At 43.2% G+C, this 14,987-nt stretch overlaps 2 protein-coding genes across 2 annotated transcripts in view; one reads left to right on the top strand and one right to left on the bottom strand.

Annotated features, from left to right (window-relative positions):
* Positions 1-14,987, top strand: part of MRM3 (mitochondrial rRNA methyltransferase 3) — a 154,795-nt gene that overhangs the window by 46,050 nt on the left and 93,758 nt on the right. The gene's annotated exons all lie outside the window — the stretch shown is intronic.
* GEMIN4 (gem nuclear organelle associated protein 4) overlaps positions 9,068-14,987 on the bottom strand; it is a 31,527-nt gene continuing 25,607 nt past the window's right edge. The window contains exon 3 of the mRNA XM_069757365.1: positions 9,068-14,138. Coding sequence (XP_069613466.1) covers positions 10,945-14,138 — 3,194 coding nt within the window. The 3' untranslated portion in view covers positions 9,068-10,944. The remainder of the gene's footprint in view (positions 14,139-14,987) is intronic.

Raw genomic sequence — 14,987 nt, 5'->3', positions numbered from 1 at the left:
TCTCCGGTCTGCTGGAGCGCAGAATGTTCAAAAAAGCAGGTTATTTCACCTTTTCCTCTGTAGCTGATAAAAATCTCGTCTTACGTCTCATTCCAGGGGTTTTGTTACTATCGTATGCCTCTGTGTCGGGTTTATTGCTGGAATCACGCCGGAGCTCAGTCCCTCTGCTTTCTATCCGGCCATGAGCACGCCACGCCCCCATCCTGGATTCAGATTTCAACTAAAGCCTTTTTAAGCGCATATTCACAAGCACAACTGATGTTGCAGAAATGTGTGAATCTCCGTTTCCTTCATCTCAAAGGATCTGTAGGAGAAATCAGTACAAAATAGGGTCTTACCCGATAGACACAATGTGCTTTTGCTCAGATTAAACTAACCTGACTTATCTGTTAAGCATGGAATGTAAGAAATCATGTGACCATTAAAAGCAAAGAAAAGGAATTAGTGGATAGTTTCCGCGCTGCTGAAAGTATTGAGACATATATACTGATATAAGATGAAAAGGTGGTGGTTTATTCTACGCGTTTCGAAGTACAGAGTTACTTCTTCCTCAGGAATGACCACATGTACATTACAGGAATTACAGAGAGGTAAGGATTCAGGGCGAGACCACAGCCTGAAGCACTCTACTTCCAAAAGTGAGGTCGGAAGTAGAACCCATATCAAGTCTATAATGCTTATAGAAAGCGGAAGAAGACCATGTAGCTGCCTTACATATCTGCTCAAACAAGATATCCGACCTCCACCCAGGAGGCTGCCACGCCCAGTGTGGGGGAGCTCTCAGATCTTCTGGCACTACCCTACCAGTTGATGTAAAATCTAAGGAAATGGCCTCCCTGATTCACCTAGCTAATGTGCATTTTGAAGCTTTACAGTAAGTCCTTTCCTGGATCCCTAGGACACAAATAAGGAATCATTTTTCCAAGGATTAGTATCAGACAGGTACTCTAGTATAGAAACCTCCTAATGTCTAGCGTATGTAGCTTCTCTTTTTTCTGATTTTTTAAGCTTAGCTCAGTTCCCAGCCGGGATGAACTGCGATCAGATACCCACTAGCACGGTGAGGGCTCACGGTGCCAGCAGGAATCTCACAGAAGTCACCGCAGCTCAGCCCAGCTGGGAACAGAGCTCAGTGACTGGAGGTAACCTCTATGACGTCACCCCCGGTCACTGAAGCTCCGCCCGAAACAGCTCATTCACCAGTGGTTTTCAGCCGGGACTGTCGCATCTTAGCACCGTCCAGGTTGAAAACTGCATATCCCCCAGATATACAGTATTATGGCATGGGACAGAACGATGGACAGTTATGTGTTTATTGTTAGTTTTTTATTTTACTTTTATTACAGGAGATCGAGGGCTTCGCTTGGATTAGCCGTTGCAGTATGGTTTAAATAAGAATAATAAAAGGAGTCTCATTTTTTTCAGATGAAAGAATTTATTCTGGCTGTCTTTATTTAAGACTGCAACTATAGGATTAGTAATGGATATGTATCTTATAGACACTTCTCCATTACTAAGCCGTGGGCTTGATGTCACCGGTGACATCAACCCCACAACTAGTACCCCACTTACCACCGCTACAGGGCAAGTGGGAAGAGCCGGGCAAAAGGCCAGAATTTGCGCATCTAATAGATGTGCCTTTTCTGGGCAGCTGCGGACTGCTATTTTTAGGCTGGGGGGTCAATATCCATGGCCCCTTACGCCCAGCTGTGTTTTGTCTGACTGGCTAGCAAAAATAGGGGGAACCCACGCCATTTTTTAAAAAAATTATTGTATTTATTTACAGCGCAAAAGTGGCAGATGAATACTCCCATCTGCCGCTCCTGCTGTCACCATTATTAGCAGCAGCAGGGGTAGGCTGATGGAAGTAATAGTCCCATCAGCTGCTGCATGTTGTCTCTTTTATTACTTAAATGTAACTTATCATTGTCCTGTTCACGCCAATCGCCGGCAGAGCAGGGAAGAATGAGAGCCGTGCTCAGCACCCGGCACCGGGGACCAGCGCTACTGTAACGCTTCTTCCCCGGCGCCGATACGTGTCACATGGATGACATCCATGTGTGTTATGTGTATGCACGTGCACGGGACGTTTTATGGCTCGTGCAGTCATTAAAAAATGGCGGTCCATGGAAACACACTGACATGTGCACAGACCCATGCACTTGAATAGGCAAATAGTGCTCCGTTCCTCCTGAGTCTCTCCACATGGCTAAGTAGCACTGTACAGCCACATTTGGGGTATTGCCACGTTCAGTAGAAATTGTGGAACAAATTTTGTTGCCATTTTTACCCACTTCTTGTGTGAAAATGTAAAATCTTTGGATAAAACAAAATTTTGGTGGTAAAAATGTAGTTATTTTGTCCTCACTGCCCAATGGTATAAGATTGTGACACACCCGTGGTGTTAATATGATCACTGTACCCCTAGATGAATTCATTGAGGTGTAGTTCGTAAAATGGGGTCACTTATAGAGGGGTTCTGCTGTTTTGGCACCTCATGGGCTCTCCCAGTGGGTCATGGCACCTGCAAACCATAACAGTAAAATCTGGCACGCCTTCCCTTCTGAGCTCTGCCATGCGCTTAAACAGTGGTTTATCCCTACATATGGGGTATTAGCATACTCAGGACAAATTGCACAATAACTTTTGAGGTCTAATTTCTTGTTACCCTTGGGAAAATAAAAAATTGGGGGTGAAAAGATCATTTTTGTGAAAAATATGATTTTTTTATTTTTACGGCTCTGTTATAAACTTCTGTGAAGCACTTGGGGGTTTAAAGTGCTCACCACACATCTATAAGTTCCTTAGGGGTCTAGTTTACAAAATGGTGTCACTTGTTGAGGGTTCCACTATTTAGGCACATCAGGGGCTCTTCAAACACGACATGGCATCCGATCTTAATTTCAGCCAATTTTGCGTTGAAAAAGTAAAACGGCGCTCCTTCTCTTCTGAGCTCTGTAATGCGCCTAAACAGTGGTTTACCCCCACATATGGGGTATTGGCATACTTAGGACAAATTGCAAAACAACTTTTGGGATTCAATTTCTCCTGTTAGCCTTGGTAAAATAAAAAAAAAATTGGGTCTAAATTAAATTTTTTGTGAAAAAAGGCTAAATGTTCATTTTTTTAAACATTTAAAAAATGTAAGCAACTTGAGGGGTGCAGTTTTTAGAATGGTGTCACTTTGGGTATTTTCTATCATATAGACCCCTCAAAGTGACTTCAAATGTGAGGTGGTCCCTAAAAAAAATGGTGTTGTAAAATTGAGAAATCGTGGTTTAACTTTTAACCTTTAACTTCCTAAGGCTGGTTCACATTGCGTTTATCTTGTCCGTTAGACGGACTACGTTACACCGCGGCATAAACGCGGTGTAACGTAGTCCGTCAACACCGCCATTGAATTCAATGTCGGACGCATCGCTAGCGCACGCCCACAGTGGGCGTGCGCTAGCGATCTGCCGTCATTGAGTGACGGACCCCAAGACGTGGGCTGCAGCGTTTCCGGGTCAGTCACTGCTAGCGCAGATAGAGCTAGCAGATGCTCTATCTGCGCTAGCATGCTGCATGACTGGCACTTGCGTTTACATTGGCCCGTTACCGTATGTGTTGAACGGGCCACTGTAAATGCAATGTGAACCCAGCCTAACAAAAAAAATGTTGGTTCCAAAATTGTGCTGATGTAAAGTAGACATGTGGGAAATGTTACTTATTAAGTATTTTGTGTGACATATCTCTGTGATTTAAGGGCATGAAAATTGAATGTTGGAAAATTGCGAAATCTTCAAAATTTTCGCCAAATTTCAGTTTTTTTCACAAAATCACAAGTCATATCAAAGAAATTTGATAACATGAAGTATGATATGTCACAAGAAAACAATGTCAGAATCACCAGGATCCATTGAAGCATTCCAGAGTTATTACCTCATAAAACGGACAGTGGACAGAATTGTAAAAATTGGCTTGGTCATTAACATGCAAACCACCCTCGGGGGTAAAGGAAAGAATCTTTACTGGGGCTAACTCGATGTGCTCAAAAGGCGATTCTGTCATTGTTGTCAAAACTAGGTTTAAAGTCCCATGGCACTACCCTTCCTTTAAGGATGGGCTTGGATCTAGATGATGCTATGATCAACAAAGATACCCAATCATTCCCTGCCAGATCACAACTAATTAGGGCCCCCGAGAACTGATACCTGGACTTGAGGGTGCTAGTAGATACGTCTAGCTCAAGGCCCTTCTGCAGGAACTCCAGGTCAATTATTGATCCCGAGGTAGACAGTAACTTCCTCCATGTTCTTGCATATATTTTGGTTGTGGAAACTTTTCTACTTTGAAGTAGAGTGGCCTCCAGATTGGGAGAAAAAACTATTTCTATCAATAGCGACCTCTAAACTTCCACTCTGTCACATGGAGGTTGGATACTCATGGGTGGAAGACTAGTCCCTAAGAGAGGAGATCTGGAAGCTCTGGAAGTACCCACAGGTCAGTGATCAACATAGTCCTTAGCCATGAAAACCATGGCCATCTGGGCCAAAAAGGGGGCGCTTAAAATAACCCTTGCCTGGATAACCCCCACATATGTGCTATCTGGCCGAAGATGGCATGATTTAACAACCACTCTCCCTGCCTGAGCGGATTGCGCTTAAAATTGCGTTTTCTCTCCCTCTTATGTGAAGCACTGTTAAGTACAAGAAGAGTTTTTGCTAGACAGAATACACGATCCGTCACCTCCATTAATGGTCTGGATGGGGTCCCCCCTTAATGGTTGACGTAGGCCACTGTAACCTGATTGACAGAAAGGAGCTTGACATGATGACCCTGTAGGGGTCATAAGGAGCTTCCTTGTTGTTGACTCAACTGCCATTAACTCCTTTAGGATTGATGAACAACCTATCACCCCCCCATCCAAATCCTGTGGACTGCTACATCGCCAAGATGGAGTCCCCAACTCCTGGGGCTTGCGTCTGTGGTAACCACCCGAGATACGTTAATCACCCAGGGAACCCCCCCTGAACATATTAGTTAGATCCAGCCACCAAAGGGATTGCATTGCAGATAGAAGGAAAGCTATCTCTATTCCTAAGTAGCATCTAAGGGAAGTGTCGTTCGTTAAAACATACTGCAAGGCTATAGTATGGAATTGGGCTGCCGGAATTCAAGATGTCAGTGAACCTAGAAGGGACATAGCACTTGTAAGGGACATGGTTGGACACTTCAAGGCTCTTAACATTTGGCGTTGGATGCCCTCTATTTTAGTGTTCGGTAGGCAACACTCTTGCACCTCAGAATCCAGCAAAAGCTCCGGAAATTCCTGAAACCTTACTCGCTATAAACGTGACTTCCTAAGGTTTAATATCCACTCCAATTTCTCCAAAGTGGATATCACCCCTTCTACCTGTGTCGTACAATTTTGGGCCAAATTGCCTACTAGAAAATCCTACTAGAAAAGGGGGCAATTAAGACATTTTTTCCCAAAGATGGGCCATTACCTCCATGATCATCTTGGTAAAGACGCGTTGGGCAATAGCAAGGCCAAAAGGGAGGGCTCTAAATTAGAAGTGTCTAACTGTACCCCCAGGACTACAGCAACTCTGCAGAACTGCTGATCTACATATATAGGCACATGGTTGTAAGCATCCTTCAGATCTAATACCGTCATGAAGCAATTTTTAAAAGGTAATTTTATTGCTGATCTTATGGATGCCATCTTAAAAGGGTGTACCTTTAGTAACTTGTTCAGACCTTTTAGAATATGGTTCTAAAGGAACCATCTGGTTTCTTAATCAGAAAGAGAGAATAAAATCACCTGCCCATTTTTGATAAGGGAACCTCCACCAGGACTGCCTTCTGCAACAGTTCCAGGACCTCTGCTTCTAGGACCTGTTGTTCCATTGTGGAGGATCGAGAAGGAGTTACCATACAGCTGACCCATGGAATTGAATGGAACTCCATCCTTAGCCCAGATCTTATTAGATTATGAATCCAGTCACTTCTCTATATCTCTTTCCAGGCAGGGAAGAATGCTAAAAGCCTCCCCTCCACGTGGGCTGGAAAGTCATTAGGGTGTTTTTTTTGGGTCTGGGGAGGAAGTTCCAAACATGAAATTTCTACTTTTCCTCCTTGTTATCCCACTTGATCCGGTTTCTGGAGGGCTTCCTACGGACTAATCTTTTACCAAAGGAACGTCTGTAGGATGGGACCAACAGGCTAGGGAATCTCTTGTAAGCACCTGCCTTCTCTAGAAATTCATCCAAAGGCAGACTAAATAGGTATTCCTCTTCACACGGGACGGAGCACAGCTTTGATCTAGCCTGGATGTCCCCTGGCCAACACTTCAACCATAATGCCCTCTGAGGCATCTGACAAGAAAGATGTGGCTCCTTGCAGCAGAGGTAAAGTGGCTAGTATGGGGTCTCTAGAAGTCTTATCCTTTAGTTTAGATTCTAGCTGGTCCAGCCAAATCATTAAGGACCTGGCAGTACATGTAGGCACTACCGCTGGCCTTAGGAATTCTTCCGACATTTCCCAGGTGCCTTTAAGAAAGGTATCTGCCTTCTTGTCAAGTGGGTCTTTTAAACTTCCCATTTCCTCAAAGGGCAAAGAGGACCTCCTAGAAGCTTTAGATACTGCCGCATCTAGCTTTGGGCTTTATCCCAAGATGATGAGGAAGGTTCATGAAAGGGATATCTCCTTTTAAATTCTGGGGGAAAGGAGCTTCCTGTTTTTTCCCATCCTCTCAGTTAAGGGAAATTATCTGTGTCTCCTTTGGTCCCGTTCCCCAAACATGATGTCTTGAACCAACCTCTCCAGCATGGACTCCACTATCCCCATGGTATTCCTAACTGCTTTAGCAAGCTTGTCCACCTGGTCTATGGGGCAGAAGGAACGACTTGACCTGTCATCTGAAGAGGAAGCTGATGCTGAGGACACGGAGGAATCGCCATCTCTGTCAGCCACCATGCAAGACCAATTCAGGGGACCTAGCTCTTCCTCTTCTGTCCCCTATGGGTCTCTTCCCAGAAAAGAGACTCCTTAACCTCTGCTCTGATATCTCATATTAGTAGCAAAGCTACGGGTTTCCTTCGCTACAGTCTGACAGTCTCTTCAGGTAAGAGTCAGGCAATAGGGCCCTGCAAAGCGCACACTTCTTTCCCTGGCAGAAATTGGGGGAAAGGGGAAGACTACATCATCGAGTGAACTTTCACAAAGATCACTTAACAGTGTGGAGAAATGGTACCAGACTATGAGGGGTACACATCTCGGCCGAAAGACCATTTCGGGTGGCTGATGACTCCTCCATTCTACTGTAGGTAGCTCCTCTGCTTGGATCTTCCTGCAGAATCTCGTCTCTCACTGACACGGCGGCCTCCAGCACTACGGGGTCAGAGCCGGTTTACTTGCTGGTGGATCTTCCCACTGAGCAGCTGCTGCTCAGGTGACTCCATTTTCCTAGAGAGTATCATGGGTCAGGAAGCACAGAGCCATGTCCCGGCCACTTTAATATCAGGCCACGCCGCTGCTCCAGTACCCCTGGATTTCTGGGTCACGTTCATCTCACGTGGTTTGCCCCTCGGCGCTATTTGATGCTTGCTTCCGGAATCCGCTGGCTGTGTCTCCAGCATCTGTGTCATTGTAGCATGCCACCTCTGCTTCACCAGGGCATGCCCTTACCCACTGCGACCTCGGACATTTCATCTGTGAGGGCGCCCTGGGGACATTAGCAGGGGACGCACAAGTGAGACTAAAATACGCCAACAGAGCTACGAGCAATAAACACCCAGCATCTTCTTCTGCACCGGCAGACGACAGAGCTGGCTATCCTACCCGGATACCGCTCACCTGCATCCATACACACTATCGTGAGGTCCCCCTGGATCCACTGTGGCACTGCCAGGGAACCCCCACAGCATTCAAGGCAGGGAACCTCCACTGCCTGAACCGACGGGGCCTGGCTCCTTCCTCAAACGGTATGTCTGTAAAAGGTTCACCCATCATGCTGAGAAAGACTGAATTGTGGGAGAGGTGCCTCCCTTTTACCGCTGTAGGTTTCCTGAAGGGCAGATCCCCTCTCTCCCGTAGTGCTGTCATGAGTTATCGAATAAAAAAGAATTTTGCATTGATGTAACGCACTACTTATTGTTCCACCTGAAACAACACTGCAACCATTTTTTTTTTTTAAAGAAATACCTGACCACATCCCACCACAGCAAGCCCAGAAGATCTTTGCAGATCAAAAGATCAGTGAGGGGGTCAGTGCTGTTCTCAGTTGTGTTGCATTATGATCCTTCTCTTGACCATTTCATGCAATAGGTTATGGTCTAACTTTTTTTTTTTTTTTTTTAAACGGTAGCATTTGTAACTTGGCGAGAATGAGATTCTGAAAAAACAAGGATGACAACTAAGCAGAATGGTGGCTCAGTGGTTAAAAATGCAGCCTTTAAGTTCCGGGTTCAAAACCCACCAAACACAACATCTGCAAGGAGTTTATATGTTGGGGCAGCACGGTGGCGCAGTGGATAGCACAGCAGCCTTGCAGCGCTGGGGTCCTGGGTTCAAGCCCCACTAAGGACAACATCTGCAAAGAGTTTGTATGTTCTCTCCGTGTTTGCATGGGTTTCCTCCCACATTCCAAAGACATACCGATAGGGAATTTAGATTGTGAGCCCCAACGGGGCGCTAAAGCGCTGCGGAATATGTTAGCGCTATATAAAAAATAAAGATTATTATTATATGTTCTCCCTGTTTTGCATGGGTTTCTTACCACACTCCAAAGACATATTGAAAGGGATTGTGTGCCTCAATAGGGATAGTGCCGATAATGTCTGTAAAGTGCAATGGAATTAATGGTGCTATATAAGCAAGTAAAATAAAACCATGAATTCCCTAGATGATTAAAATACCTGACATTACATCAAGCATCTGCTGGGCCAAAAAACAAAATATTGCAGAACTATTCAAAGTTCATCTGTCAATTTGGCATACATGCCCAAAAGAGAATTAAAATTACAAGGGGTCAAATGTGATCGATCAAAGTTGAGTTGAGAAAGAAAACAAAAACATAATTAGATAAAGTAACAGATAAGAGCCTTTTATTGAGACAGAAATAAAATTAAAAGCTGTTGACTAGAGATTATATTCTTGAGGCAATAGTATAGATATTCCATTTCAAAGTATTGGTTTAAAAACAGCTTAGGCTTCAATCATGGCTTTTATTTGAGCACCGATTTTCTTCTGCAACCAAAAAAGCCCAAAGAACAAAACTGAAAAGACCCACTTGGATGATAGCAAATTGCTATTTTATCATAGCACTTTTCAAATCAGGAAACCAAATGTATGTTAAGAAGAGTATATAATGTATGTACCTTTGGCAAAGCTATAAATGATGTTGCTGCATAAACGTTTAAAAGTCCGATGTAAAGTGCACAGTGTACAGATGACATATCTTAAAGGGAATGTGTCATTAGAAAGTGATATATGGCTTAAATCAGGATTGTGCGTTAAATGTATATTTTCACAGATTAAAAAAAAAACATTTTTTTTTAAACTTCCACACTGGCCACTGGGGCTTTTTTCATTTCATCTTACTTACGTTCAGAAGATTAAAGAGGTGGTCTGAAACTAAAGTTTATTTTTATCCCAAATGTCTAATGTCATAATCTAATTTTTTTCTAATATACAGTATTTTATTTTAGGGTCTCTAATTTTCTTATACTGTTTTTTTATTTTTTTAATACTATTTCCAGTGTGATGACGCTTCAGTTGATAATCCTAGTGCATGCTGGGATACTGAAATGAGCCATCATCAGGGGGCAGCAATTGAGGCAGTGGCCCCCCTGAATAAAGGTGTCAACAGTGACATCCATGAGGCCATGTGTACACGTTCAGGTTTTTTCGCGCTAAAAACGCTATAAAAACTCATTAAAAATGCATACATTATGCATTCTATCATTTAGAATGCATTCTGCATGTTTTGTGCACATGGATGCGTTTTTTTCCACGAAAAAAAACGCATCGCAGTAAGAAAATGAGCATGTTCATTATTTTTGCGGATTTTCTGCGTTTTTCCCGCAATTCTATGCATTTGGGAAAAAACGCACCAAAAACGCGTCAAAATCGCGGTAAAAACGCATGTGGATTTCTGGCAGAAATGTCCGGTTTTTGTCAGGAAAATTTCTGCAAGAAATCCTGACGTGTGCACATACCCTAACAGGGGCTGGGCTAGATCCTGCCCTTCTGCGAATGTATCGCTTCTAATTTCAGATGACTGCTCAGTAGATTCTTGTCACTGTGCATTGTTTTTCTCAGTGTGCACAGTGACAATGCGCTCTCTTGCTGGCTCTGATGAGAAGAGACAAGGCCGCAAGAAAGCTCAGTCAGCACTCAGCTCGCATTGTAATGAAAGAACGAGCGAGCAAAGACGAGAGCCACCCCCGCTAGTAAACGCAGCCTCTGCCCTCTGAGGGAACAATATACTTTAATTAAAAAGTCCCTGTTAGAAAAAAAAAAAGATTAGATTACGATATTAGAAAAGAGATTTAGGATTAAAATAAATGTTAGTTTTGAACCACCCCTTTCACATGGAGCAATGGACAGGCTCTGATCCTATATTTTGTACTGAAGTATCTAATCAAGTTGTCAAAACGAAGCTATAACATCGCCTACTGTTATTTGTGGATCCTGTGTCATCAGCACTAAAGAGGTTTTAATTGTCGTCGTAATCCTGATTTAAAAAAACAAAAACAAAAAACAAACACAAAAACCTGATTTAAACAGTAGGTCATTTACTGATGACACTCCCTTTTAACAGATGATGTGCAATACATTTGCTTCAAACAGCCATTGCTGGGATAGCACGGAGTTTTTTTGCAGTATGCAATAAAGGCAGGGTTTGGGGCACCGTGTAAAATATTGTATTGTTAGCTATGGGACTATGCATTTCTATCTTTAAAGCTTGTTAATCTTCTGCATTAGTGTAGCTCGATGGTCTTCATTGCTCACATTCTCGGTAATGGACTTCAAGAAATGTCTTTCATTGGCCTGCCTGAGCAAGCGGTTTTTGGAAGTGTCGTTTGTTTTCAGGTTTTCGTACTGGGTGAGAATTTCTAGCGACAAGAAAAATAGAGGTTCACATGTATTTTCTGGCATCATTGCAATTATATGGAGGACATGACAGAATACCTGGCTGTAAATAAATAACACCTCCTGGACTTGGTTTGCTTCTTTCTGCATTTCGAGATTATTTTCTGCCAGCTGCTGTTTAACAGTATCCAGCATATCAGAGATGCACACACTATAGAGTCTCGCAAGGTGCTTTTGGCCATCAATTGTAAGCCAGTTAGAACAGCTTGAGCTACAAAGGAGCTGGAACCCTCTGAGTAATAGGACCGAGAACTGGAGATCATAGGCAAAAGGCCGGAGATTCAATAGAGGCATAAACTGTACATATTCCAGAGAATACGGGACATGGAGCAGTTGTCTATTCAAAAGACTCATCACAACCTGAGAAAGAAGCTTACACTCTGTTGAGCTGCACCATGGTAAGACTTGTACCATAGCTACTAAAAATCCTTTGCTAAAAAGATTAACCTCTTCTGGGTCTTCTGTGTTGACACACAGAACTGAAAGCATGAAGTCTTTCATTTCTCTGGAAATACAACAGCACTCCATCCAAGCTAATAGCCCAGTGCCAGGGCCATACTCTGGTAGATTAAGTGATGTCCACTCATTCTCAGACAGCTTGCAGACTTCAAACAAGGATGCAGGGGCTTCATTTTTAAAGTGCTCCCCAAATACAGGCTTTATCCTCAAGCGCACAACCCAATCTAAATGCTCCATTTTCCTGTGCAGCCAAAAGAGTGACTTGCCCCACGTTTCTATGCCATTTTCAGCTTCTGGCAAAGTCAAAGTACAGATCTGGGTAAGAATTTCAATGATTAGCTCCTTAGTTCCCAATGTAAGGCAGTATGGCTTATCTGATTGTTGCCAGCATCTACTGAAGCTATGGAGGATTTTACAAAGAGACATAATAAGAGGGAACGGTGAGCAGGAAAGAACCCAATGCTTACCAGACACATCCAGGGGGTTCTCAACATTTAGAGCTTTGTGGAGAATATGCAAGCACAGCTCCACATGAACACATTCATCAAGTATATACGGAAGAACAAATGTTCTCACTACCTCTGCTGGCTGTAGAAGTGAGACATTATCACCTGTAGTTTCAGAAGGATTCATCAGATAACCCAGCAAGTACAAAAACTGACGTTCTTCTTTATCAGCAGAGAGTTTGCCCCAACATGTCTCCATCAAGCAGTGAGATAATAAGGAGACTGATGGGCCTGCATTATTGGAAACTCTAAAGCTTAAAGCAGGAAGTAAGGTTAATATTTTTGCTAAAAACACATGAGCACCAAGATTGGAAACAGCAAAGTGGCAAGATTTGCTTATAACATACTCAGGATACAATAGCGCCAGTCTAGCCACTCTAGAAACTGTGCTACAGTCCGTTACATTTTGTGAGATTTGATTGAATGTCATGTTGAGCTCCTCTTGGAAATTACTGGTAAATGCAGACATGCATTGAGACAGACCTTTTTCACCCCATGTGTTCAGGACCCTCATCAGCACATCATCCATTTGAGCTAATGAAAGCTCACAAAACAGATCTAAAATTATAGCTGTAGCATTCCTAATTTCCACAATGTTTATATTGTTCTGCTCATAAGTGGCTTTAACGACAGTTTCCAATAACTTCAGAATGAGGTCTGGTTCCAGAAAACTTTCTCTATTTGTTTTAAGGCAATTTACCCACTCACTAGAGAAAGCCCAAGTAATTTCAGATGCAAACTCAGAACATATTTCCTTGTAACGGCACATTTTATAGTCTATTATGTTTTTAGCAACAGTAGCCATCATGTCCACATCATTCATCTTGCACATTGTTGGAATGTTAGTGGCTTTCTCCAGAAGGTTTGAAATGCAGCTTGACAGTTCTAAAGCGTTCCCTCTGTGCTCTTGAGGAAAAGTCTCACTAGACGCTAATGGGACCAAATTTTTATGTAGAGATGCAAGACTACCATTCATCCTAAAACATTCATAGGAAATCTTGTCGCCATTATTCATGTAATTGTGCAACTCTTCACCCCAATGAAGCAGGAGGTCTTTCAGAATTTGTAAGCCAATGTGTTGGGCAGCCCCAATTAATCTAAACCTGGAAGCAATGGTGCCACTCTGCACTATCCTCTCTGCTTCTCTAATCATTTCTTGGAGACTTTTTGGAGTACGATCATCCTTGACTTTTGTGTTATCAAAACAAAGGATGGCAACAAGCTTCTCCAGATATAGTCTTATTGGAAGATCATTGGACCCTTTTTCTAAAAATGCAGATGAGCACAACATATCAGCTAAATTTGCTATACTGTAGCACTTTAGTTTGCTGTTATCTATACTTTGCATGATTTTAGGAAGCCCCTCTAAAAACACAGATAGAATGTTGTCGGGTGGAGGTAGGCATTGCTCGGGATCAGACTTAAATCTCTTAGAGCTTTGGGAAACTTCATCATTGGTTTTAGTTAAGTATTGGCATGCAATAGCTGAAAAAGTTTTGACAATCTCATCCTTGCTGTTTTTATTATTTTTCATTATCTCCCACCACACATCAAGGAAAAAAGTTACATCTTCTATGGACGTTTCATCACAAACATGGTTTAACATCAATAATGCTTCTTCCATCCAAAAATTTGTTGGTAAAGCCAGGAGCAGTTCTGCAAAAACATCTGCTGCTTTTGTGGCTTTTAGTACTTCAAACAAAACAGTGTGATTCATTTTTGGGATCATGTTTTCCACAGGAAAGAAGACATCCTCTTTCCATCTCCTGTCAATATCAAAGTCTCCTTCCAAGGAATGTTGTGCTTGACATGAGAGCACTTTGGCCCAAAATATTGCAATGACCTTCTTTCTCCATTCATGACTTTGTGACCAGGTTCCTGAGCTGATTTCTTTTAAAGCATTTGTGATTGGCTTCTCTACATAAGGCCACTCAGCTTTTTTAATCTTCAGTAAGGTTTTCTCTAAGGTGAGTTTTTCGGCTAATAGCAGAGCTCCTTGAAGAACTACCGTTTGTTCACATATGTTCCATCTTCCTGCAGAAAAGAAAAACAAAACAATATGAAAATAGATTCAGTAAAAATATTTGCTCACTGATGAAGATGACACCCGACCCAAAAATCTATATACATAATTGTCTAAGGGGTACTTCCGTCTGTCTGTCTGTCCTTCTGTCATGGTTATTCGTTCGCTGATTGGTCTCGGCAGCTGCCTGTCATGGCTGCCGCGACCAATCAGCGACGGCCACAGTCCGATTAGTCCCTCCCCTGCACCGTAATCCCCACAACTCACACAGGGTTAATGGCAGCGGTAACAGCCCGCGGTGTAACGCACTCCGTTACCGCTGCTATTAACCCTGTGTGTCCCCAACTATTTACTATTGATGCTGCGTATGCAGCATCAATAGTAAAATAGGTAATGTTAATAATAATAAAAAAAAAACAAAAAACCTGCTATACTCACCCTCCGCCGCCTTTCTCGCTCCTCGCCACACTCCCGGGACCGCTCCATTGCAAGCGGCAGCTTCGGGTCCAGTCCCAGGGCTGGTGTGCGGCAAGGACCAGCCGTGACGTCACGGTCATGTGACCGCGACGTCATCACAGGTCCTGCTCACACCAGCCCTGGGACTGCAAGCTGCCGCTTGCAATGGAGCGATCCAGGGAGCGTGGCGAGGAGCGAGAATGGCAGCGGATAGTGAGTATGGCAGGACTTCCAACGGGCTATAGGGGATTATATGTTTTTTTGTTTTTTTTTAAGTCTCTTACTACGTGGCTCTGTGCTGGGCAATATACTATGTGGCTCTGCTATATACTATGTGGCTGGCCAATATACTACGTGACTGGGCAATATACTACGTGCCTCTGCTATATACTATGTGGCTGGGC

Source organism: Ranitomeya imitator, chromosome 3 (assembly GCF_032444005.1).
Source record: "Ranitomeya imitator isolate aRanImi1 chromosome 3, aRanImi1.pri, whole genome shotgun sequence".
Classification (NCBI taxonomy): domain Eukaryota; kingdom Metazoa; phylum Chordata; class Amphibia; order Anura; family Dendrobatidae; genus Ranitomeya; species Ranitomeya imitator.
The sequence above is the reverse complement of the archived record's forward strand: the minus strand, read 5'-3'. Positions and strand labels throughout refer to the sequence as shown.